The sequence below is a fragment of the Pogoniulus pusillus genome, chromosome 27 (genome assembly GCF_015220805.1).
Source record: "Pogoniulus pusillus isolate bPogPus1 chromosome 27, bPogPus1.pri, whole genome shotgun sequence".
Lineage (NCBI taxonomy): Eukaryota > Metazoa > Chordata > Aves > Piciformes > Lybiidae > Pogoniulus > Pogoniulus pusillus.
In genome coordinates this window covers 3,242,563-3,268,352 of record NC_087290.1, presented here as the reverse complement: position 1 = coordinate 3,268,352, position 25,790 = coordinate 3,242,563, and the positions used below count along the sequence as shown (strand labels likewise).

Below are 25,790 nucleotides of genomic sequence, written 5' to 3'. Positions count from 1 at the left end.
AGAGCCACAAGGATGATTTGGGGACTTGAGCATCTCCCCTATGAAGAGAGACTGAGAGCTCTGGGGCTGTTTAGTCTGGAGAAGGCTGAGAAAAGATCTGATCAGTGTGTACAAATCTCTGAGGGGCGGGTGGCAAGTGGCTGGGGCCAGGCTCTTTTCACCTGGTCAGCAGCAATAAGACAAGGAGCAATGGATACAAACTGGAACAGAGAAGGTTTCTCCTCAACATGAGGAGAAACTTCTTTAGTGTGAGGGTGATGGATCACTGGAGCAGGCTCCCAAGAGAGGTTCTGGAATCTCCTTCTCTGGAGACTTTCCAAACCCAGATGGATGCAATCTTGTGTGGACTATCCTGGGTGATCCTGCCTTTGCAGGAAGGTTGGACTGGATGATCTCTGGAGGTATCTTCCAACCTCTCATGTTCTGTGATTCTGTAGCCTGATGTTTTTGCTAGGAGAGAGGCCATTGGAGTGAGGTAGCATTACTAAATGTACCTGTAAATAAAATAATGAATAGTGTAAAGGTACTGTAGGCCCCTGCCTGACAGGGGTAGAACACCCCTGAAGAACTATTTAGAAACAACAATTTTTGAAGAGCTAAGAAGACTCTCATGTAGCTCTGTAAGCAATAAATGCAAAGCAGATGGAATGTGTGGCCCTGCAGTTCTCGTTCAGGGAAGTTCCACATTGTGCCCTGTTTGAAATGGTTGTCAAATAAGATTTAACTGAAAGGCAGTCATGGCAAATGCTGGCAGCTGTGGCACAGTGCAGACCCCCGTGCCTATTCTTGGAGAAGTGTTCTGCAGGGCAGAGTCTTTTGGGTATTGAGAGGGATGGCTGCACAGAAGTGAGTCCCTGTGGCCTGGTGTGGATCAAAAGGGACTGGGGACATAATTAGGAGTGGAAGGCTTGTCACTAAACGAGCAATGTCACTAAATGCTAAGTGTCCGTAAATGACAGTGTCACTAAATGAGCAGTGTCACTTAAGAGTGACGTTTAGTTTAATGACACTAAAGTGTTCTTGGTCTTTCTCAGGGCTCTGCCTGTGTATTAAATTGCTTAGTGTAACTTTATAAAATCATAGCATCATAGAGTCATAGAATCAATCAGCCTGGTTGGAAGAGGCCTCCAAGCTCATCCAGTCCAACCTAGCACCCAGCCCTATCCAATCAACCAGACCATGGCACTAAGTGCCTCATCCAGTCTTTTCTTGAGCACCTCCAGGGATAGTGATTCCACCATCACCCTGGGCAGCCCATTCCAATTGCAAATCAAGCTAGGAGCAGATGTTGATCTGTTGGAGGGTAGGAGAGCCCTGCAGAGGGACCTGGACAGGCTGGAGGGGTGGGTAGAGGCCAATAGGATGAGATTTAACAAGGCCACGTGCAGGGTTCTACACTTTGGCCACATCAACCCCAAGCAGCACTGCAGGCTGGGGACAGAGTGGCTGAGAGCAGCCAGGCAGAGAGGGAGCTGGGGGTGCTGGGAGAGAGGAGCTGAAGAGGAGCCAGCAGTGCCCAGGTGGGCAGCAGAGCCAATGGCATCCTGGGCTGGCTCAGGAGCAGTGTGGGCAGCAGGACAAGGGAGGTTCTTGTGCCCCTGTGCTCAGCACTGCTCAGGCCACCCCTTGAGTGCTGTGTCCAGTTCTGAGCTCCTTAAGTCAAGAGAGATGTTGAGGTGCTGGAATGTGTCCAGAGAGGAGTGATGAAGCTGGTGAGGAGCCTGGAGCACAGCCCTGTGAGGAGAGGCTGAGGTAGCTGGGGTTGTTTAGCCTGCAGAAGAGGAAGCTCAGAAAGATGCTGTCATGCCTTTTGTAGCATAAGTACTCAGGTGGCTTAGGTCAAACTTGAGGAAGATGAAAAAGAGGAGTTTCAAGATAAGCTTTAAAATCAAAGCTGAATTGTTCATTTCAGGTTTAGGGGGAATCCCTGAGAGGTCCTAAAAATGTTTAACAGGCCCTTTGGGGCTCCATTTGGAGGCAGCAGTGGCTTTAGGACAACTTCAGTTTCTGGACAAAGTAAGTAATACATCTAAACTGCCTTTTTAGTGCTTAAGGTATTGAGGTGCAGCTTCTAGAGCTTTGTAAGATTATTAGTTGTGCCAACACTGATGTGGAGGTACTGCTGTTTCCTGGGGTGGAGAGTTAGGGGTGGTCCTCTACAGCAGAATATTCTGTTACCAGCCTGCTGGCTTCCAGCTCTGCTGTTAGAAATGACATTTTTTTCCCCTAGAGTTTTCTTCCCATTTCCAAGCCATTTGCTAAATGAAATAAAGACAATTATCACTTAGTCAAATATTTGGGTTTGAATTTTTAAAATCAGGTTTGCTTTAGTACTGACCTTGTTGTTTTATTCCTTTTTTAAGCCTTTGGAACTGGTACTAGCATTAACACTACTTCCAGTCCTTTTGGGAGTACGACTGTCCCTCTTTTTGGCCCTCCTGCTTTTACTGCTCCAACTGGCACAACTCTTAAGTTTCGTGTAAGTCCTGGATTTGCTTCTTAATTGATCTTGCTGACTGCAGGAAACATCACCTTTGGCAGTTACTTGTGTAAAGCACTGTCTGGATCACTGAACTGAAAGAAAAGATGAGTAGTTCATCTGCAAGGCTCTGCACAATCTGATCTAGTGGAGGATGCACTTGCTTACTGCAGAGGGAATTGGACTGCATGACCTTTGGAAGTCTGTTCCAACCCAAACCATTCTGTGATTCTGTGCTTCCATGATTCATCTGCAAGTGCACAGTGTTGTGAAACAATCTGAAAACTTCCCCCTTAGTGGAACTGTTGCAGGGGAGGTGGAATGTGTAGTGAACTGCCACGAAATTGACTTTCTCTGTTCTGAGTTTTGTTGGCTTCTCAAACACGGTGGAGTAATGGCCCTGTTTAGACTTGCTAGGTTTACAGCTGGGTTAAAGCTGAAGAGGTAATGCAGCTCTTAAAATTGAACCCTGTCAGAAAGGTAGGAAGTGCTACAGAACTCAAGGGGATCAACACCAAATGCTGACAGCTAAGAGGCATCTTGGAACGGGTTGGAATAAATAAAGCTCTCTTATAAACCATGATGGCTTTGGAAATGTAACCTGAAAAGTGGAGACTGATCCCCTGTGTTTCCTGGATGAGTTCCCTTGAAGAGAGGATGGGATAATGTGCTGAAAGCTCTGTGGCCATTGAAAATGGAGGGTGGCTCAGAAAAGAAGCCATCATGGAAATGGGACAACTGATATCTGGTGGAGAGAGGTCTTTTCCCCAAATACTTGTCCAGGCAAATCACAGCCTTTTTCCTTTCTGCATGCAGCTGATTCAGCAGACAGAGACTTTGTTATTTTTGGGGCGTAGGCAGGACTGTGATGATAGCTGTGGCAATCCAAGTGCCATTGATAGACACTTTCATAACACAGAAAATGGGGGAGAATGAAATCCATGCATAGCTGGAGGATTTGTATCACAAATTTAGGTGAAGTCCTTTTAATCATAGAATCATAGAATCATAGAATCAACCAGGTTGGAAGAGACCTCCAAGATCATCCAGTCCAACCTATCACCCCGCCCTAACCAATCAACTAGACCATGGCACTAAGTGCCTCATCCAGTCTTTTCTTGAAGACCCCCAACTGAAAAACGACTTGCACTGCCCTAAGTGTTACAAGGTTAAATTCCACTACTCATGGCTGCTGAAGGTGCTTCAACACTGCTGAGACCACAGCTGCACAGGGAAAGGGAATACACTGTGTCAGGTGCCAGGCTAAACTTAGCCTTTAAGAGGGTCTGCTGGGAGCATACTAAGTGTGCTAATGGAATTTTCTCTGGATTTTAAGCATGATATCTTTACTTCTTCTCTTGCAGCTACCAACCAGTATAGATATTGTGTCAGTAGGTGGACTTAACACTACGATTACTATGAGGCATCAGTGTATTACAGCTATGAAAGAATATGAGAAGAAGTCTCTGGAGGTCAGTCAGCATGTACTCAGGCTTGCTTATCTTGTTTGCTGTTTAATGGAGGTTTTTTGGACTGTGGTAAGTGTATTCTATGCTCCTTCGTGCAAGAACAGCTTTCAATATCTGCAATGCTCACAGGAAGGTGACTTCAGCAAGTAAAACGTTTATTGCATCACCATATGGATTGTGTTTGGTCTTAAAAACTTAACAGTGCTGTTTGTGAAGGGCTGAAATTCCATCTCACCGTGTACCAGCAGGGTGAGAGACCCTGTTAGGAGCATTCCTGCACTGCTGAGAAGGTGGCAGAATCTCTGACAGAACTCAGATGTTTAATAACAGACTCACATTCCCAAGGATTTCACACTGAAGCCTTTCTGTTCAGGTTGACTTTCGTGATACTTCAAAACAGATTTTCTTCTCAAAAGGTCTGAAAAAGCTCTAGAAAAGTAAAAGTGAAGTCCAAACTTAAATCCAACTTTAGGTCCTGTTTGTGGTGTCCTCTTCTTTTTAGGAATTTCGGTGTTGTAGCTTTTCTTGACTCCTTCATCCAGGAGTTGGCTTGAATGCTGTATAAGCATGGTGATGGCACTGTTCTCACCTCATCCTGTGTGAAAAGAACATGTAAAGAGAGTTGGCTTCTCCTTTGCTAGGAACTCCGTTTAGAAGACTACCAGGCAAACAGGAAAGGGCCTGTAACGAAAACAACAGGAGCAGATGTGGGCTTGTTTGGACCTTCTGCTACAAGATCAGCTACAGGGCTTTTTGGCACTTCTACAGCTACCAAAGGCTTTCCACATGGACAGAGTAAAGCAGCTTTTGGAACCAGTAAGTACTGTCTGTGCCCTGCCATTGCTGTGGCTGGCTCTGCAAGTAACTCTGTTAAGCTATTTAAAATTCTATGATGAAAAAAAGATGAGGAAACACTGGTGGGAGCCCAGAATTTTACTAGCTTTATTATCAACGTTCACTGATTGGGTTCTTTGCCATAGAATTTTCTGCTGACTTACTCTTCAGGGACTGCAAGCTTCCTCTGCATCCCCAAGTTTTGCTGGAAGACAGCATCTGCAAGTCAGCTGGTTCACATGGACAAGTAAAAACCATTGGAAGAAAAAAACACTGGGATGTTGCTAATGATCAGCAGGATGATGGCATCAGTTGGTTAATGGTGAATCATTCTTCTCCTGCTAACAAGAGACCATAAATTCCCTGGAGACTTTGCCAGGAGCTCTTCTCCTCAGTAGACCAGGGTTGGGATGTGGACATCTTCTGTTTTGTGCTTTCATGCTTAGTTTTGGTATCCTTAGTCAAAAAGTAAATCCATGTATGAAATAACTAAATGTTTGTGGGGTAGTTGCAGGCCAGTTGCATCAACCAGTTAGCATGCTTTTTTGAGCTTAGTCTAAAACAGAGGTCAAACAAATTCTAATGCCTTCTGCTGCAAGCCTAAAGGAAGTAGGTATTTGTAGTTGTGGAATGAAGACTGCAAACAGAAGGTCAAAATCCTAGGAACAGAAAGGCTGCAGTGTTGGGTTGGAATTGTATCTGTCCTTAGTGACCAGCACTGCTGGTCTTAGTCTCAGGGCTTGCCTGAGGCCTGCGTGGGATGAGCTGAGCTGCCTCTGCTTGGGAAAAGTCCCACATATGGGAGCCCATCCCATATTCCTCTGCTCCCCACAAAGGTGTGGTTCATTCACAGGGAGAATGAACTGACCATATGAAAGCTGGCATCTATTTGGGCAGACATGTCTGTGAGGGAATTCTTGGGTGTTACGCTCACACTGACCTCAGGACAAGGAGAACCTGGTGAAAAATCTAAACCAAACTGCATCCATCTGAAGCAGTGTGCAGCATGTGGACCTGGCACTTATGGACTCGTTTTAGTGTTGACCCTTCATTGCTGGGTTGAAGGTTGGGCTGGATGATCTTGAAGGTCTTTTCCAAGCAGATAGATTCTGTGAAGCCTGTGTGGGATTGATGACACTGGGTGTTTTGCTGTTCCATTGAACAAAGCATCTTTTTTCCTGTTGGAATGTGGAGTGTGGAGATGTGCATGAATCCTTAAGTGAGTTTTATCCATTGTGTTTCCATGTTGTAGGTAAAGCAGGCTTTGGATCAGGAACCACAGGGACTCCTTTCCACCAGCACTCTCAAACTACAAGCCTCTTAAGCAAACCATTTAGTCAAGCCAAACCAACTCAGAGCACTGCCTTTTCATTTGGGAGCACCTCTTTAGGGCAGGCAAACACAAGCACAACGGTAAGATAAATTGTTTTAACCCTTCAAGGTGTAAGTTGTGGTACATCTACTGCAGCTAGACACAGGAGGCTGTAGTAGAGTGAGCTCCAATTGCAGTGTGGCTTCAGGAAGTGAGGGTTCAGAGCTTTGAATGCTGCCCTCTGAGCTGGCAACATCTTGCCAATGCAAAAAAATTCATTCATGGTAACTGGACAGCAATACAGCTTTTGAAAAAGCAGTCTTCTCTCTATCCATTTAGATATTTCCACCTCTGTTCCCATGGATAACAAAGCAGTTCCATTATTGATACCCTGTGAGAATTCACTACATGTTCTGTGCTTCCTGGTGACTAAAGAGCAGCATTTCTGGAGCTTTTGCTAGAAAGATGCCACAGAAGTGTAACTTACTGCATAGCCTGGGGCTTTGGCTCCAAATAGATTATATTCTTTCTGAGTGTGTTGTGACTTCTCCCAGAAAATCCTGTGGCATGTTTCTTCATCTCCCTTGTGCCAAGTGATGAAGAAACTCCTTTTAAGCTTCCAGCATAACTTTTAACTATTTTTTTTTTAATTCCTAGTTCTTTTTTTGGCACTAATTTCTTGGAGCATGGCTAAAGCTTCTGAAATGCTTTTTCTTCCCTCAGCAAAAGAGATAATGTTGTAGCACCATTTTATTAGTCAACTTTATGTGATTCTATCAGCACTAGACTTGGGAAAGCATTGCAGGTTTGTCTTAACTTAGCATTTGTTTGTAGGGTCTCTTTGGGGTCAGCCAACCCACACAGCCTGGAGCCCTTTTTGGAACACTTACCAGTACTACTGCTGGTACTGGATTTGGAGCTGGAACTCGTATTTCAGGACAAAGCTTTGGTGCTGGCAGTTCGGTATGTCTGTGCCTCATCAGTAAAGCAGCTGCAAGTCCTCTAGCTGGAGTCTCACCACCATGAAAAGTGGTGTTGCTTTAAGAGTTAAGATGCCTAAGGTGCAAAAATGGTGTGGTTCTGTGTAACCTGAGGGACACAGTATAAGCATGTGTGGTAGAAGTAGTGTTGCAAGAATGATTTTCATTAGCAAATAGTCTCCAGAGTGGTAAAAGAGAGCAAAAGAGCTAGAACATCTCACTGCTGGTGTATTGCTAGGTGTGTCCCAGCCTGAGTTGTGGTGGTGACTTAACAAAAAATGACTTATTTTTTGATATTCAGTCATTTTGGTTGTGATAGAGTGAAAATTGTGGAATCATTTAGGTTGGAAAAGGCAACTTAAGATTTTTGAGTCCAGCCATAACACTTGTGTTCAGAAGGCACTTGCTGTGTACTAGAGTGTGTGGCCTGCAGGTAGCGCAGCTGTTGAGAGTCTGGGTTGTGTGCCCTAGGTTGTGGCTGGCTTTAGTTCTGCTTTGTTCCCTACAGTGAAATGCTGCTCATTTCACAGAATCATAGAATGTTAGGGGTTGTAAGGGACCTTGAAAGATCATCCAGTTCAACCTCCCCTGCCAGAGCAGGATCACATAGAGCAGGTCACACAGGATCCAGGTGGGGTTTGAATGTCTCCAGAGAAGGAGACTCCACAACCTCTCTAGCCTGCTCCAGGCCTCCAGCAACCTCACAGTGAAAAGGTTTTTCATTATGTTCCTGTGGAACCTCCTCTGCTCCAGCTTGCACTCACTGTCCCTTGTGCTGTCATTGGACATCACTGAACAGAACCTGCCTCTGTTCTCCTGACGTTGCCCTTCACATCTTTATAAACATAAATGAGGGCAGCCCTCAGGCTCCTCTTCTCCAAGCTCAAGAGCCCCAACTTCCTCAGCCTTTCCTCAGCAGGGAGCTATTCCACTCTCTTCAGCATCTTTATGACTCTGTGCAGTTCCTTGAGGCCCTTCTTGAACTGAGTCATCCAGAACTGGACACTGTATTCCAGATGTGGCCTCACCAGGGCAGAGTAGAGGAGAAGGAGAACCTCCTTTGACCTACTTGCCATACCGCTTCTAATACACTCCAGGATGCCATTGGCCTTCTTGGCCACAAGGGGACATTGCTGGCTCATGGGCATCCTTCTGTCCACCAGGACCCCCATGTCCCTTTCCCTTACACTGCTCTTCATCAGGTCAGCCCCTGACCTATACTGATCCATGGGGTTGTTCTTTCCCAGATGTACGACTGCACTCATCCTTGTTGGACTTCATAAAATTTACCCCTGTCCAATTCTCCAGGTCTTGGTGAATGCCAGCACAGCCTGAGGGGGTGTCAGTCACTCCTCCCAGTTTGGTGACTGTCCTCTGTGCCCTCATCTAGGCTCCTGATGAATATATTGAACAGTACCAGTCCCAGTACCAGTCCCAGTACTGACCCCTGAGGGACTCCACCAGATGTAGGCCTAACTGAGTCCTCATCAGCCAAAGCAAACTCTTCTTTTATCCTGTCTTGCTTTGGGGCTTCAGGGGTCTGGGGCTCCTGAGGACAGTCTCCAGCAGTCTAGGTATAGGCTTCATTCAGTAGCTCTGTTTTTTTATCCTCTGTCACTAGGGCACCCACCTCATTCAGCAGTGAGCCTGCACTGCCTCTAGTGTTAAGTGTTGCCTGCAGTGCATTTGAAGAACCCCTTTCTGCTGTCTTTGACTTCTCTTGCAAGGTTTAATTCAAAGGAGGCCTTATCTTTCCTAGTTGCCTCTGACAACAGTCATATTCCTTCCAAGTGGCCAGCCCCTCCTTCTGTGATCTGTAGGCTCTCTTCTTCCACTTGAGTTTGCCCAGCAGTTCCCTGATTAACCGTGTGGGTTTCTTGGATCCCTTTCTTGATTTCCTACTCATTGGGATGCGGTGATCTTGACTTGGAAGAATGGGTCCTTGACTGTTAACCAACCATCTTGGGCCCCTTTAACTTGTAGTTCCCTGTCCTGTGGGATTTCTCCTAGCAACTGCTTGAAACTACCTGAAGGGAGGTTGTAGCCAGGTGGGGGTTGGCCTCTTCTCCCAGGCAACCAGCAATAGAACAAGGGACACAGTCTCAAGTTGTGCTGGGGGAGGTATAAGCTGGATGTTAGGAGGAAGTTCTTCACAGAGAGATTGATTTGCCATTGGAATGGGCTGCCCAGGGAGGTGATGGAGTTGCCATCCCTGGAAGAGTCCAAGAAAAGACTGGATGAGGCACTTAGTGCCATGGTCTAGTTGACTGGATAGGGCTGGGTGCTAGGTTGGGCTGGATGAGCTTGGAGCTCTCTTCCAACCTACTTGATTCTATGATTCTATGAAAAGGCCAAAGTTGGCTCTGCTGAAGTCCAGAGTTGTGAGTTCTTGTACTGTCAGTCTGTCAGGTTTCCAGATTGATGTTTTCTCCCTTTCAGACCCTGTTTGCAAACAAGCGTGCTGGATTTGGAACCACCACGACGAGTGCTCCCTCATCTGGGACAACCACTGGCAGCAATGTCCTTGGTAACAAACCATCTCTGACTTCAGGAACCAATACAAACCCTTCCCATCTTGGTACATATGCAAAAAGTGAGACTCAGTCACACAAATTACATGGCATGTACCCCACCTAAGTGATGGTGATTCTCAAGTGAGCAACTTGCAGTAGGAAAACCTCTTTGGCTGCTGTTCTCTTGCCGCTAATCCCTGACTGAGAAGGAAGGGAGCAAAGTGCCGCTTAGAATGAGCACTTAAGAGGAGGTGGAAGCTGTGACTGAAAATTGCTGAAACCACAGAACTGGGAGAATGTAGAGTTCTGTTAAGAGGCTATAAATGCCCTCTGGCAAGGAGGGCATCTGTGAAGGAATGCTGAAGGACCTAGGGTAAAGCCAGTGATATCTGTAGCTTGATGACAGAGATAAGGAGATTTTGCACTGAAATGAGAGTAAAATGAAACAGTTTGACTTTAAGTGGTAGCTTAAAGTCCTGAAGAATTGGGTCTTACACAAATGTTGGCCTCTGACAATAGTGTTGGGAGAAGTATTGTGGGATGTGTGTGACTGAGCAGGGTGAATGTGCAGTGACAGTTCAAATCAATGAGAGTCTTCTTGGCACTTCTGTTGAAATCTGCTGTGGTGTTTTTTCTTTACTTGGAGAGCAATAAAACTGTATTCTGGCAAGTGAGCAGAAGTGGTTGTAGGACCTGGCATCTGTCTTTAAAAAAAAAAAGTATTTTAATGTTAGCAATCAAGTCTAAAATGCAATTAATCTGCCATAGCAGCCTGCTGGCACAGAGAAAGGGGAGAAATTGTCATGCTCTCAGGCTGCCAGGGCAGCACCTCAGCAAAGGACAGTTTGCTTCTGGTTATCAGCCCTGGGCAAACTGTTACCACAGGATTTGTGAAAGTTGCTTCTAAGTCCCCTGTTCGTAGAATCATAGAATCAGCCAGGTTGGAAGAGAGCTCCAAGCTCAGCCAGCCCAACCTAGCATCCAGCCCTGGCCAACCAACCAGACCATGGCACTAAGTGCCCCAGCCAGGCTTGGCTTCAACACCTCCAGCCACACAGACTCCACCACCTCCCTGGGCAGCCCATTCCAATGCCAATCACTCTCTCTGCCAACAACTTCCTCCTAACATCCAGCCTGAACCTCCCCTGGCACAACTTGAGACTGTGTCCTCTTGCTCTATTGCTGGTTGCCTGGGAGAAGAGACCAACGCCCACCTGGCTCTTCTGTTCTCTCCAAGTTCACTGCCACCTCAGTGTTGTATTTTGATGCTGTGTGATGGAAAACAATGCTGACTGTGGTGCATGTTTGCAATTTGCCTGTGCTTCTTGCAGGCAACATGGAGTTTGGTTCTGATGTGCTCCTGCTGGTTCATGACTGGAGTTCTCAAGATGAATTCTATCTTTGCAGACTAACCAGCCATAGGATGGTTTCATGGTCTTTAGTTTCAGAAGTACTCTGTCTGATATTAGACTTGGATTGTACTTAGCTACAGCCAGAGATAGGTCTTTATGCTTATGTGAGCCTGAGTGAAGCTAGTGATGCTTATTTATTGAACCACATTAATGAACTGCTGGATCTGCTCTTGAAAGTTTTGGTGTCAGCACTGCTGGAAATAGTTGATGTGGAAATAAGCTTTGGAATAGGGTTTGGAACAGGTGAACAGTTTAGCAGATTACTTCCCATTAGACTAGGCAGAGTCCTCAGGGTTCTGCACTTTGGCCACAATAACCCCAAGCAGCACTATAGGCTGGGGACTGAGTGGCTGGAGAGCAGCCAGGAGGAAAGGGACCTGGGGGTACTGATAGATAGTAAGCTGAAGATGAGCCAGCAGTGTGCCCAGGTGGCCAAGAGTGCCAATGGCATCCTGGCCTGCATCAGGAACAGTGTGGCCAGTAGGACAAGGGAGGTTATTCTTCCCCTGTACTCAGCACTGGTCAGGCCACACCTTGAGTACTGTGTCCAGTTCTGGGCCCCTCAATTCAAGAAAGATGTTGAGGTGCTGGAACATGTCCAGAGAAGGGCAACAAAGCTGGTGAGGGGCCTGGAGCACAAATCCTATGAGGAGAGGCTGAGGGAGCTGGGGTTGTTTAGCCTGGAGAAGAGGAGGCTCAGAGGTGATCTTATTACTGTCTACAACTACTTGAAGGGGCATTGTAGCCAGGTGGGGGGTGGCCTCTTCTCCCAGGCACCCAGCAATAGAACAAGGGGACACAGCCTCAAGTTGTGCCAGGGTAGGTCTAGGCTGGATGTTAGGAAGAAGTTCTTCACAGAGAGAGTGATTGGCATTGGAATGGGCTGCCCAGGGAGGTGGTGGAGGCACCATCCCTGGGGGTGTTCAAGCAAAGCCTGCATGAGGCACTTAGTGCCATGGTCTAGTTCACTGGATAGGGCTGGGTGATAGGTTGGACTGGATAATCTTGGAGGTCTCTTCCAACCTGGTTGATTCTATGATTCTATGATTCTATGAATACAGCCTTGGTATCACATGCTAGCTCTAATGCAGTAAAAGCCATAGATGTTTTAGTTGGAAACCCTGCATATCAGTCTCAAATCAGAACCCAGCAGAGTGCTGAATAACCTTTCAGAAGATGTAGGCAGCATTGCTTGCTGTGCTAGTTTGAAGCTAGCTAGAATGTTTTGGTGAGAAGAACTAGATTACAGGCTGTGAAAAGGAAACAATGGTGATGTCTACTTCCCTCATAGGCTTGCTGAGGTCTATAAGAATAAAACCAAAACATAGATAAGGGAGTCTTCTCTCACTTCTGCTGGGGCTGCTGGCTGAGCTGCATCTCAATCTCTAACCTCACCCTTCATTTCTTTTCTAATCCACTTTGCTTCCTAACCCCCTGGCTGAGCCTGCATTCTTCCTTGGGACTGGGGTAAGGTTGAGAGGGGTAGGGGGCAGGTGAAAGGGGTGGTTGAGAGCCCCTCCTAGGGGCTCAGGTTTCTGGGAGGGCTGTTGTGTTTCTGTATTACCTTTTTCCCTTGTCTATTTCTGTCTATGACTGTCTGTACTGTAAATCTCTGCTTGTATATTGTGCTAGCTGTAAATATAAGCTTCATTCATATTTCCAGAGCTGGCTGAGTCTAGCCTGGATGATTTCTATAAGTGTGGGGGGGGCAGGGAACACCCAAACCATCACACTTGCAGTGGTGGCTGATGCCTCAGGAAACTGATGGTGTCCTCTGTGTTCAAAGCCTCTCTTCTGCTCCTGTGAATCTCAAGTGTCTGCAGCATTCATGAACATGTTGAATGTGTTTTGCAATTCAGTAAATATTTGCTCTTTTGTTGTGGGATAAATTGGATTGTAAGATTGTCAGAGTGCTGTAGTAACTGCCAATCATCTCTCCTGCAGCAGCTTCTGGGGTGGGACAGACGTCTTTGTCTGGAAACACCCAGTCTATGCTTGGGGTAACACCAAGAACAGGAACCTTTGGAGCACCAGGATTCAGCACATCAACAGCTGCTCTGGGCTTTGGAACCCCTCAGCCTGCTGTAGGTAAGTGTGCATTATCCTGAGTTTAGTTGCTGTCTCTGTGGTTTCAGATGTGCCTAAATGTAAGAGCACATCCCACCCAAATGCTTAGGAAGAAAACAAAGTGCCTGAGCCTTTACTGAATCACAGAATCACAGAATTCAGTTGCTGTAGGTCGCTCAAAACACTTCAAAGTGTGAACACTTACAGAATGTTAATGGGAATTAAATTAGATGCTAGAAGACAGAAGACAAAATAAAGAGACCTTTGTTGTAGAGAGAACTCTGGCCCAGTAGTTTCGATTGCTATAGCAAGGATAGCAAAACTTTGCATCACAGATGTATTTTTTTTCTCTTCCTTGAGGGATGTTTCCTAAGTCAAATGTATTAGTTGAAGGTGTTGGCAGGCCAGGCTCATTCTGCTGATGTACACATGGCCTCAGCTTTTCACCATTAAAACCTTCCTGAATTGGGCTGCAAATTTTAATGAAGGAATAGAATCTGATTTTTAACTTGAGACTGCTGCAGAAATGGGGACTGAAGAACAGGGGAAAGGAATGCTGAAGTTTGTCTAGAGATCTGAACTGCTCTGAGGAGAATCTCTGATGGGAGGGATGTCTTTTCTATCCATGGATGTCTTTCTTTCTTGGTTGCAGCAGTAAAACTGTTGAGATGTTAAAGAATGATGTTGTTTTTGTAGCACTGCCAGACCCAAATGTCTCAGCTGCCCAGCAAGCCCTCCTTCAGCAATATCTTTTTACCTTGATTTACTCACCTTATGGAGATTTGCCACTCTTCAGGAGCCCCATGCCAGGCCCAAAGAAGGAAGAGGTGAGAACATGTAAATATGAAACTCACTTTCTGGGTGAGATTTAAAATGACTTTAACTTAATCTGTGCTCACAGTCTTCGCTGGAGTGTGCAGTGAGTAGCAAGGTCAGTTGCCATCTGTGTACTCTGCTGCTGCAGTGGCTTTTTCTGCTCTCCATGACACAAAGTGCTTCTGCTGTGGCTTTGTTTACTGCTTTTGGCTGCTTCAGGGCATTGGCTTTGGAGTTCTTGTTAAGGTTACTGCTGCTAGCTGGGAATAAAAATGGGTAAATGCTTGGATTATTTTTGGTGCTTGACTTGACCTTTGTTTATGGCTTCTCTTATGTCAATCTCTGGCAAACCATACCCTGTTGATTTGTTTTAAAATACAACAAACACTTTCCAGACTTCTCAAGAGCTAAGGCAGGTTCTCAGTGGCTGCTGCCCCTTGGACAAATTCTAGGGGCTAGAAATTACTCCTGTCCAGCTTCTGGAGTCCAGCACATTGTTCCAGAGAGACCTAGGGGATCTGCTTCCCACACTGATGGAGGTAGCTGTTACTTTCCCATATGCAGGAGTTATCAGTGCTGAAGGTGAGCTTGTACCCCAAACTCAGGGTGTGCTGATGCAGCCAGCTGTGTAGACACAGGTGAGGAACTGCCATCAGCAGCACCATGGGGAGCACTGCAAGGACTGTTAGATCCTGGCCTGTACAGCCATATTCCCTTCCTCCTCTTTGGCTAAAGGTTGAAGTTCCCCAGTGAAAGCACACATGGTCACTCTCTAGACATGCACATTTGTGGCTCTCTTGAGCATTAGCATGGCCCCTCTGTCCATCCAATAGCCCTGCCCACAGGGCAGGCTGGTCTAGCTTGATCCTTGCTGGATCACATAGCAGCAGGTGCTCATACACTCGTTGCCTGGGCATGGTGTGCTCACAGATCCCTTGGTATTGGCACAAGTCCTCTGCCTCTCCCAGATCCATGCCAGCACCCAGAGCCTCCTACTTGTAGGCTAGTCCATCTTGAAGCTTGTCAGCAGATTACATGAGCATCCCTCCTGCATGAGCTCTGGAGACAATGCAGGTGCTCTGCCTGCCCCCCACCGCTAAGCAACTGCACCTAGGCACAAAGGCCATTGAGTTGTGGTCCTGTTCCAGTAGATATTGCTGAGACTTTCACTTGCTGTAGTTAACCCAGTAGCTACAGCTGGGGCACACACCAGTCCCAGCCTGGAGGCTGGAGCAGAGCACTTGAGGCTTTCTCTTGCTCCAGCAGAGCCCTGGTAGACTCCAGCAGCTGTCCGCAGACTCACTTAGCCTGGACAGGAGGTTTGGGTTGGTTCTCTGCAGGGCTGTCTCTGTAGGTTGCTAGTGGCTCACCCATGAGTGACTGGAGACTTTGGGCCTTTGGCATTGTTTCCATTACCTGTTGTCAACCAGCTCTGGGTCTCTATTTTGGTTTATGGCTCCCCTCTTTATTCTGCTTTGCATTTAAGAGGTCCTGGAGTGGACAGCCATAACAAAACAGGCATCTCACCACCCACAAACCCTTACAGGAAGTGGTGTGAAAACTCCAATTCTATATCTTTTTATTTCAGAGGCTGGTAACAGCTAACCCAGCAGCTGAGAAGGCCTTAAAGACATGCACTACCTACAAGCTGAATCCACGTCCGGAGCCCAAAGTGAGGCCAAAAGCTTTGCCATCATCTGCCTTTGCTAAGTCTTTCTCTGATGGTCTTGATGATGATGATGAGCCATCCCTAGCCAGTGGTTCATTCATGCCAAGGTCAGTTTTGCTTTTGTGCATGCTGGAGGGAGGAGGTATTAACAAGAATCTGATCAAATTAAGTAAACTCCTGTAGAGTGTCCTGAGTTCTAGGACTGTTTTATGGCATGGTTCAAATGTAAGTGGTGATAAAGGTTATACACAGGTTTTGTGTAAAATGAGAGTAGGAATGTTGTCTTCAACTGCTAAGGCCAAATAAGGTGTAAAATGAGGTCATCTCTCTGCTGGAGCAGCAAAGCTTCTATAAAGCCAGGAATATTACAGGGAAAGCTAATACAGTGTAATACTTCCTGGTGCTAAAGTAGAAGTACCTTGAAATTTGCTTATGACTCAGGATGAGGGCAGATTTCTGACTTGTACACAGCTTGGTGCTGGCTTTAGTTCAGATCTTTTTGTGAGGAATGAGTAATGGTGCTGTGCATCTGCCTACTGAAAGCTTTTGGGTTCAGTCCTGAAGGAGCACCAGTGGCAATCCCATTGAAGAGGGGATTGGAAAGCTTTGGGGGTTTAGTTTGAAGTGATAAGAAAACCCCCAACGCCTGGAGAAGGTTGCATCAGTTACTGCAAGTACTTCTAAGCATAGGTTTAAATAAAAGGTTCTGTAACTTTTGTGATCTTGATTTGTCTTTAACCTAGCCTGAACCATCTGTTGCTTTTCCAGGCTGAAAGCAGAGAATGACTGTGTTTTATTGAAAAGCATCACAGGAATAAAAGCACAGAACAAAGGCACACTTAACACTCTAATGGCATAGATTTGGAGAGGTCTTCACGTTGCAGGCAGTGAATCCTGGTCTGGTTTTTGATTTGCTCCTGAAGTGACCCTGTAGGAAAGAAGAACCTGCAGCTTTGGGTCAGACTTTCTTTGCAGGGTTCTGTGCTTCTGGCTGGCAAAGCATTGGTTTGTAAAACAGCTCATACTGTGTTTTGCTAAGCTCAAGTTTTAGACCTTTCAATGACTTTCACTTTTCACACTTAGTATCTGAATGGAAATTCCAAAAGCCTTGAGTGGAATTCCAAAAAGAGTATCTCAGAAGCTGCAGGGCTCTTCTAGAAGACTTCCTATGTCCTGAGTGTGGGAGCAGGTCTTCTACAGCTGATTCCTAGTCTCTAGAGCATGTGAATTAAGCATGCAATGAATATATCCATCCAAGCTTCTCTTTGGTGCTTTGTTTAGGAAGAGCATCAAAAGACTGATTTTGAAGAATCTCAAGAGCAGGAGTCTGTTCTCACCTGAGAACCATGAGAATGAAGATGTGGCTTCTCCTTCAGAGTGTCCAGAGAAGGGAAATGGGTATGGTGATCATCATCCAGGTGTTCATACTTAGGAGGAATGCAGTGCCTGTCTCTAAATTACCTTTCATAGAATGACTCTGCTATTTTCAGAGGTGTCGTCTTAGATGTTTGCTGGAAGTGGGTTGACTTATTGTGATACTTGTTTCCTCTTGAACTCTTCATCCTCTGTGGTCACTTCCTGATTCACTCCATACTAAATGAGGAGTTGAAAGAGGAACAGTTTCTTTTCTGGATAAGACTCTCTTTGTTCCCTGTAGCAAGAAGCTAGGCTGATTCTTCATGGAAGTGATAAACCTGACCTTGAGGTGAGAAGAACCTCTCTGTCTGCTCAGTTCTCCTCGGGGAGGAGGGAATTGCAAGGAAGCTCCACTCATCCCAGTGTTTCATAGCAATAACTGATTTTCTACATGTTAAAATGTGGAATCTCTAAGGCCTTCTCTTCCCCTCAAAAGCCTGAAAAACCACTTCCTCTAAAAATCTGCTGCTGTACTTCAGATGGACTTCTTTCTTTTTTTTTCACTTTTTCCTGGTAACCACAGAAAACCTCCTGACCAGATCAGTATTTTTGTGTTACTAAAAGCTCCTAGGAGTAAGAATGGATTATAGGAGTGGGAAACATTAGGACCCCTTAGTCCTGACCTGGTCTTTTGATAATGGGGAAGAGACATTTGTTGGCTGTGTTACCTGCAACTAGGTACAGCAGGCAGCTCTCTGAAGGTGGTGTTTTGGAGTGCTTGTGGCAATAACGTGCTCAGGTTTGACTCAATCATGTTCCTGCAAGAGCTTGTGAGGTCTCTGTTCCTCAAGCAGTCTCAAGGCTGAATTCAGACTTGGTTATTGGGAGACTGTGTCCAGTTGGCTCTCTCAGAACTCCACAGAGGAAGATTCTGCAGCCTCTCTGGATCATTCTTCCAATGCTTGACTGTGCTCATTGATTTCCCTGTTTCCCTCAGACTCTTATTTCTTGTCCTTCTGCTATACATATCTGTGGAGAGCTGGAATGTTGCCTTGGGTGTTGGAAGGCTGCTACTGCACCTCATTGCAAGCCTTTTCTCCAGAGTGAGCAACACGTTTCTCTCAAGTTCTCCTCACAGAACACATTCTCTAGTCCCTCAACCATGGTAGTACCCCTCTACTGGTCTTACCTCGCTCTGCTTTCTTGTAATGGGGGCCCCCAAATTTGATGCAGAGCTGCAAAAGGGGCACAACAGCTTCCCTCAGTCTGCTGACTGCAGTTTGTGTGATGGTCCTGTTTGCTTTATGTGTGAAAGGACAGCAGAATTTGAATGTTGACATGAGCCACTTCAAACTCAACGATTCAACTTTCTCCATCTCTTCATGTTCTCTTTGTCCTTTCCCCCCAATGAAAGCCACAGACAAGATGATGAGCAAGTGGAGGAAAAGGAGGAAGATCATCACGAAGTGACTGAGCTTTACACTAACCCCATTGTCAAGCCCACCCCACAGACCCCACAGAGCACAGTGCAGGATGCCTTTGTGTCTCTGAGTGCAGGGCTGGAAGGCTGCAGTGTAGAGGCCCCATTTCCTGATGACCACTTTCAGGAGGAGTGCAGAGAGCAGCCTGATCTTGTGCGTCGTCAGCATCCTGCAGGTTAGCCTGTGAGGGGACAGTGGGTGTCTAGTTCCTGACAGCACTTTGTGCATGCCTCATTGAAGTTCTCATTTGCTGGTTTAGACTCCCAGGCTTTTCCCTTCAGAATATAAACACTGCTTTTCTGACTCTGAGCTAGTATAATGTGGTTTTCTGCTGAGCCAATTTGCAGTTACATTTCATCCCTCAGTTTTCTAGTAGATTGATGTGGTGAGATGCATGACAGGGAGGAGGAGAACCCAGCCTATCACTGCTCTGCAGTAGCAAGAGTTAGAAATCTGATGCTTGGTAGTTACCAAGGTGCTAACTGCATCATAGAGTTTGCAGGAAAGGACTGGACTGCAGAATGTAGCTGTGTCTCTCTAGACACATCATCTGTGTGTTTTTAGTTCTCCCATTTCCAGCCTGAGGGCTTAGTGAAACTGAAAAAGGTGAAGGAGGGGGGAGGTCACAGGATCACAGAATGTTAAGGGTTGGAAGGGACCTCTGGAGATCATTGTGTCCAACCCCTGAGCCAGATCAGGACCTGCACAGGAGTGCATCCAGATGGGTTTTGAAGGTCTCCAGAGAATGAGGCTCCACAGCCTCTCTGGGGAGCCTGTTCAGGTGATCCTTACAGTCAAGACATTCTTCCTCATGTTGAGGTGGAACTTCCTGTGCTGTAGTTTCCATTCATTGCCTCATGTCCTGTCACAGGGCACAGGTGAGCAGAGACTGTCCCTGTCCCTTCCTTCCTAACCCCCAGCCCTCAGATATTTCTAAACATTTATTAGATCCCCTCTCAGTCTTCTCTAGGCTGAAGCACCCCAAATCTCTCAGCCTTTCCTAATAAGGTCTTGACTACCTTTCCCTTAACTAAGACTTTGTAGCTGATGAAGAGGTGGGGCTGTATGCTAAGAGTGATCTGGAGAAGATGTAAAGATCCCTACAGACCACATGTGACATCTAATCAAACTAGCAGGTGATGTGTTCAAATGAACCATCTTCAGAAGCCACAGTGGCAAGAAGTTGTAGATGCAAAAACCCTAAAATTCATTAAACAGATGAATAGAGAAAAAAAGTCTTGGAGGCTGTTAAATACAGAAGATCCTGCATCATGCTCAGCAGGTGCCTGAGCCCCCAGATTGTTAAAGCAGCCTGAGTGTTTCTGTCAGGTGTGGCTCTATGTGTCTGCAGTTCTCTTTTCACCCACACCTCTGCTTCTGGCCTCTGATGACAGGTGCTGGGCTGGAAGAATCAGGCCTGGCAGTTGTCTTAAATCTGCTGTCAAGGCTTAAATCTGCTGTGGAGTTAGGGCACTGATTTCTCTGTTTTGGGTGCACTGATTCTTGGCTCATTTAGGACCTTCAGTGGTCCAGACTTACAAAAGGGATAGCATAAAACTAGGGGGAGTTGAAATGCTGAAGTTGAGAACTTGCTGTCCAACCCAGCTCTCACTGAGTTTTCTGTTCTAGGGATTGTTCTAACAAGAAGTGGCTATTACACCATCCCCTCCTTGGAGGACCTTGCTGAACTGACCAGTGACAGCAATGAATGTGTTGTGACCAACTTCACCATAGGCCGCAGAGGTCAGCACCAGCAGCTTTGCCAGTAGCTGCAAGCTCAGACTGTGATTTTAAAGCCATGAAACCTAACTCTTGAGTTCCATGCCCTCAGCCTTATAAGCAGTGTCTTGGCATGGTGAACAACTCCCATCAAAGGCCTGTCACGTTTTAGACTGGTGGCACTAACAACCTGTGTTGTGGGGTTACTTGAGAAGCTTCAGTATCACACAGAGTCACACAGAATTAACTAGGGTCCTCTGAGATCAAGTCCAACCTATTACCCAACACCTTCTAATCAACTAAACCATAGCACCAAGTGCACATCCAGTCTCTTGTTAAACACTTCCAGGGACAGTGGCTCCACCACCTCCCTGGGCAGCCCATTCCAGTGCCAGTCACTCTTGCTGGGAAGAACTTCTTCGTAACATCCAGCCTGAAGCTGCCCCTGACACAGCTAGAGGCTGTGTCATCTCATTCTGTCCCTGGTTGCCTGGGAGAAGACTAACCTCCACCAGGCTCCAACCTCTCTTCAGGTAGCTGTAGACAGCAGTAAGGTCCCCCTGAGCCTCCTCTTCTCCAGGCTAAACACCCCCAGCTCCCCCAGGTACTCCCCATAGGGCTGTGCTCCAGCCCCCTCACCAGCCTTGGTGCCCTTCTCAGGACATGTTCAAGCACCTCAAACTCTTTCTTAGACTGAGGGCTCCAGAACGGGACACAGCACTCAAGGTTTGGCCTAACCAGTGCTGAATATAGGGGATATGAATATGAAAAGAACAAAAGCACCTGCAGCTTCGTTGCTGTTCTTAAATCTCCAAGCTGTGAAATCCAGACTTGATGAACCATTGGTGCAAACCTGAATTGTGGTTGCTTCCATCTTAGTTGCTGGCTGCACTGGAGCTGGGTGAGCTCTAGCAAAGAGCCTTCAGTCCAAACTGCATTTCTTGGTGCTTTCATGTATAAAATATCAACAATCACAGGGGCTGCACTGGTTTTTAAAACACTTTTTCTGAATAGGATAGAATCCCAGAGTGGATCTCCAAAAGTCATCTAGTCCAACCCCTCTGCAGTCAAGCAGGGACATCCTCTGCTAGATCATAGAAGGGTTGGAAGGGACCACAAGGATCAGCCAGTTCCAACCCCCCTGCCATGCCCAGGGACACCCTACCCTAGAGCAGCCTGGCCAAAGCTTCATCCAGCCTGGCCTCAAACACCTCCAGCCATGGGGCCTCAACCACCTCCCTGGGCAACCCATTCCAAGCTCTCAACACTCTCATCACCAACAACTTCCTCCTCATGTCCAGTCTAAATCTCTCCACCTTCAGCTTTGCTTCATCTCTCCCAGTCCTGTTGCTCCCTGATAGCCTAAAAAGTCCCTCCCCAGCTTTTTTGTAGGCCTCCTTCAGATACTGAAAGGCCACAGTAAGGTCACCTGGGAGCCTCCTCTTCTCCAGACTGAACACCCTCAACTCTTTCAGTCTGTCCTCATAGCAGAGCTCCAGCCCTGTGAATACCCTTGTGGCCCTTCTCTGGACACGCTCCAGCATCTCCACATCCTTCTTGTAATGAGGGCTCCACAACTAGATGGGGTCTCAGCAGAGCAAAGTAGAGAGGGAGAATCACCTCTCTCCTCCTGCTGGCCACACATAAGATCAGGTTGCCCAGAGCCATGTCAAGCTTGACCTTGAATATCTCCAGGGATGGGGCCTCAACTACCTCTCTGAGCAACCTGTTGCAGTGTTCCAGCACTCTCATGGTGCCCAACCTGTTCCTAACATCCAAACTAGATCTCCCCAGCTCTGGTTTGAAACCATTGCCCCTTGTCCTATCATAACAGGCCTTTGGAAACAATCTCTCTGCAGTGCTCTAAGTGCTGTAAGTACACTTTGTATTTGTGTGAGCAGTGTGAATAGTGAAATGAGAACAAAAAAGCTTTCTGTGCCAGAGAATTGCCTATAACAAAGCTGATAGCACATCCCCACTATTTTCACAGTATCATCAAGGTTGGAAGGGACCTCACAGATCATCAAGTCCAACCCTTTACCACAGAGCTCAAGGCCAGACCATGGCACCAAGTGCCACGTCCAGTCCTGCCTTGAACAGCTCCAGGGACGGCGACTCCACCACCTCCCCGGGCAGCCCATTCCAGTGTCCAATGACTCTCTCAGGGAAGAACTTTCTCCTCACCTCCAGCCTAAATTTCCCCTGGCACAGCCTGAGGCTGTGTCCTCTTGTTCTGGTGCTGGCCACCTGAGAGAAGAGAGCAACCTCTTCCTGGTTTCCCACTGGGAAGGAGAAGTCTCTGAAACCTTTGTTCTCAGACATGCTGGGGGGAAGGTGAGGAAAGCAGGAGCCTAGCAGGAACGGAACATCTTTGGCATGCCATTTTTTTCGTGGACAAATTGGGCTATTTTGGGTTGCTTTGCAGGTTATGGATCAATTTACTTTGAAGGAGAAGTCAACCTGACTAACTTAAATCTGGATGACATTGTGCATATCCGCAGGAAGGAGGTGGTTGTTTACCCCGACGATGAAAGAAAGCCACCTGTTGGGGAAGGATTAAACAGGTGATGTTTGCCTGTGGCTTGTGTGGGGACAGTGGCTAAAATGCTCTCTGTAATGTTCAACAAGGACAAGTGCAGAGTCCTGCACCTGGGGAGGAATAATAAACTGCAGCAGTCCAGGCTGGGAGGTGATCTGCTGGAGAGCAGTCCTGTGGAGAGGGACCTGGGGGTGCTGGTGGCTAACAAGTTACCCATGGCACAACTATGTGCCCTTGTGGCCAAGAAGGCCAATGGCATCCTGGGGTGGATCAGGAGGAGTGTGTCCAGCAGATCAAGGGAGGTTCTCCTGCCCCTCTACTCTGCCCTGTTGAGACCCCATCTTGAATACTATGTTCAGTTTTGGGCTCCCCAGTTGCAGAGGGACAGGGATCTGCTGGAGAGGGTCCAGTTGAGGGCTATGAGGATGATGAGGGGACAGGAGGACATGGCTGAGGAGGAGAGGCTGAGGGACCTGGGGCTGCTTAGTCTGGAGAAGAGAAGACTGAGAGGGGATTTGATCAATGTTTATGAGTATCTGAGGGCTGCCAGGAGGGGGGGACAGGCTCTGCTCACTGCTGCCTGGGATAGGACAAGGAGCAATGGGTGTAAGTTGCAGCAAAAGAGGTTCTGCCTCAACACAAGGCAGAACCTTCTTGATTGGAAGGGTCCCAGAGCCCTGGCACAGGCTGCCCAGAGAGGTTGTGGGGTCTCCTTCTGTGGAGCCTTTCCAGGCCTGTCTGGATGTGTTCCTCCGTGATCTGTGTTAGATAGGATTGTCCTGCTCTGGCAGAGGGGTTGGACTGGATGATCTCTTTGGGTCCCTTCCAATCTCAGACATCCTGTGAGCCTGTGAATGTAGACAATCTCCTGTGTCTGCAGGCAGCTACCAAGAAAAGTCAGGGCTGTGTGTTCAGTTGGCAGCGTTCTAGAGTTAAAGGTTTCTTAACTGCTTTGAGCTCCTCCCTTCTATTTTCAGCTCCTCTCTGTGACCTTAATGGCTTTGCCTCAAAGCCTCATTGTCTTTTACTCTGTTGTCTGGCTTTGACAGACGAGCAGAGGTTACCTTAGATGGAGTCTGGCCTACAGATAAAACATCTCGTTGTCTGATAAAGAGCCCTGAGCGACTGGAGCAGATAAAATATGCAGGCAGGTTGGAGTCCTCCTGTCGGCGGCAGGGAGCTGAGTTCGTGGAATACCGCCCAGAGACTGGATCCTGGGTGTTTAAGGTAACATTTTTGCTCTGGTTGTAAAAAATATCTGAAGTTGTCTGAAGTTAGAATCATCTGACAGCTTAGAATTCTGCTGCTGTACTCAGCACTGCTCAGGCCACACCTTGAGTGCTGAGTCCAGTTCTGGGCCCCTCAGTTTAAGAAAGATGTTGAGGTGCTGGAAGGTGTCCAGATGGGACATTGTAGCCAGGTGGGGGGTGGCCTCTTCTTCCAGGCTACCCTGCAATAGAACAAGGGGACACAGTCTCAAGTTGTGCCAGGGAAAGTATAGGCTGGATGTCAGGAGGAAGTTGCTGGCAGAGAGAGTGATTGGCATTGGAATGGGCTGCCCAGGGAGGTGGTGGAGGCAGCATCCCTGGAGGTGTTCAGGAAAAGACTGGATGAGGCACTCAGTGCCATGGTCTGGTTGACTGGCTAGGGCTGGGTGCTAGGTTGGGCTGGATGATCTTGGAGGTCTCTTCCAACATGGTTGATTCTATGAAGGGCAGCAAGGCTGGGGAGGAGCCTGGAGCACAGCCCTGTGAGGAGAGGCTGAGGGAGCTGGGGGGGTGCAGCCTGCAGAAGAGGAGGCCCAGAGCAGATCTCATTGCTGTCTACAAGTACCTGAAGGGAGGCTGTAGCCAGGTGGGGTTGGGCTCTTCTCCCAGGTGCCCAGGGACAGAAGGAGAGGACACAGCCTGAAGCTGTGCCAGGGGAGGTTTAGGTTGGATATTAGGAGGAATTTCTTGATATAGAGAGTGTTTAGCATTGGAATGGGCTGCCTGGGGATGTGTTGGAGTCCTCATCCCTGGAGGTGTTTAAAAGGAAGCTGGATGAGGCACTTAGTGCCAGGGTTTAGTTAATTAGAAGGTGCAGGTGATAAGTTGCACTCAACGATCTCCAAGATCTTTTCCAACCTGCTTAATTTTTCTGGTTCTTAAAATCCAAAAATTTGCTAAGCTCCTGTAAACTGTCTCAGATCTCTCTGTAAACTGTCTCAGATCTCTCTGTAAACTGTCTCAGATCTCTTTTCTGCAGTGCAAACAGTCCTCACCCAAATGAGCAAATCTGCTTTGCCTGAAGCCCTGCATGCAGCAGCTGTTCTAGACAAAAGCTGAAATTTTAGCAGGTGTCACAGCTGCTGTGTCAGGTGGATGGTTCTGCCAGCTCGTGGTTTTCAGGCTCTCAGAAATGGATTCCTGAGATCTCTTTTGCAAGGTGTGATGTTTGCATTTCTCATCACACAGGTGCCACACTTTTCCAAGTATGGCTTGCAAGATTTGGATGAAGAAGAACATCCTTTGTAAGCAGACACAAGGAAGGCATCCTGGCACTGCTGGGAGAGAATACACTCTTAAAGCCAGGTGTTAGTGGTGAACATGTATGAATTTTTTGAAGAAACAAGTCATAAAGCAGAAAGCTTTTTACCAAAACTGGGTTCTTGACTGCCTTGTTCCTGAAAATAAATGTTCAGCTCTTGAGGTGTGCTGGAAGGATGAGCAGGGGGAGTTAGATGGTTGAGATGGGTAGGACATACTGAGAATCTTTTGGTGTTGTACATAAGCAGGCTTTCAGTTTCAGCCTTAGGTGATCTGTGACTGCAGGGAGAGGCTGTCACGACCCAGGAGGTGGAGATCATATCCATGTCCTTCTCGTACCAGTAGATAACCCAAGGAGCAGTGGTGTTGCTTTACAGCTGTTTGTGTTACTTCAGTTCTAATGCCCAATGACTTGATGATTATTTGAATGGCATTAATAAATTTCTGGACTTCACAATTTGGTTGTCCAAGTGCCAATTGAGTTTGGAGTAGCCCAGACCACGAGGGAAATACAGTTTCCAGATATGCTCCACCAATCTCAGCTGCAGTATATACACTTTGAGTGTGAATCATCCATGTCTGGATGTCATAGTAGTGTTTGTCATGGTTAACGTAG

The 25,790-nt window shown here is 47.0% G+C and overlaps 1 protein-coding gene and 1 long non-coding RNA gene across 2 annotated transcripts; both read left to right on the top strand.

The window, feature by feature from the left end:
• The first annotated feature begins 3,868 nt into the window (after nucleotides 1-3,868).
• Nucleotides 3,869-6,112, top strand: LOC135187462 (uncharacterized). The gene is made up of 3 exons (XR_010307337.1): nucleotides 3,869-3,951; nucleotides 4,590-4,764; nucleotides 6,035-6,112. It is a non-coding gene; the product is annotated as an uncharacterized LOC135187462 (long non-coding RNA).
• Nucleotides 6,113-12,964: 6,852 nt separating this feature from the next.
• On the top strand, nucleotides 12,965-25,631 carry LOC135187461 (nuclear pore complex protein Nup98-Nup96-like). Its single transcript, XM_064166188.1, has 9 exons — nucleotides 12,965-13,087; nucleotides 13,763-13,893; nucleotides 15,471-15,658; nucleotides 16,833-16,949; nucleotides 18,322-18,563; nucleotides 20,018-20,131; nucleotides 22,533-22,671; nucleotides 23,696-23,873; nucleotides 25,103-25,631. The coding sequence occupies exons 1-9, from the start codon at nucleotides 12,991-12,993 to the stop codon at nucleotides 25,160-25,162; spliced, it is 1,266 nt and encodes a 421-aa protein (XP_064022258.1). The 5' UTR covers nucleotides 12,965-12,990; the 3' UTR covers nucleotides 25,163-25,631.
• The last annotated feature ends 159 nt before the right edge of the window (nucleotides 25,632-25,790 follow it).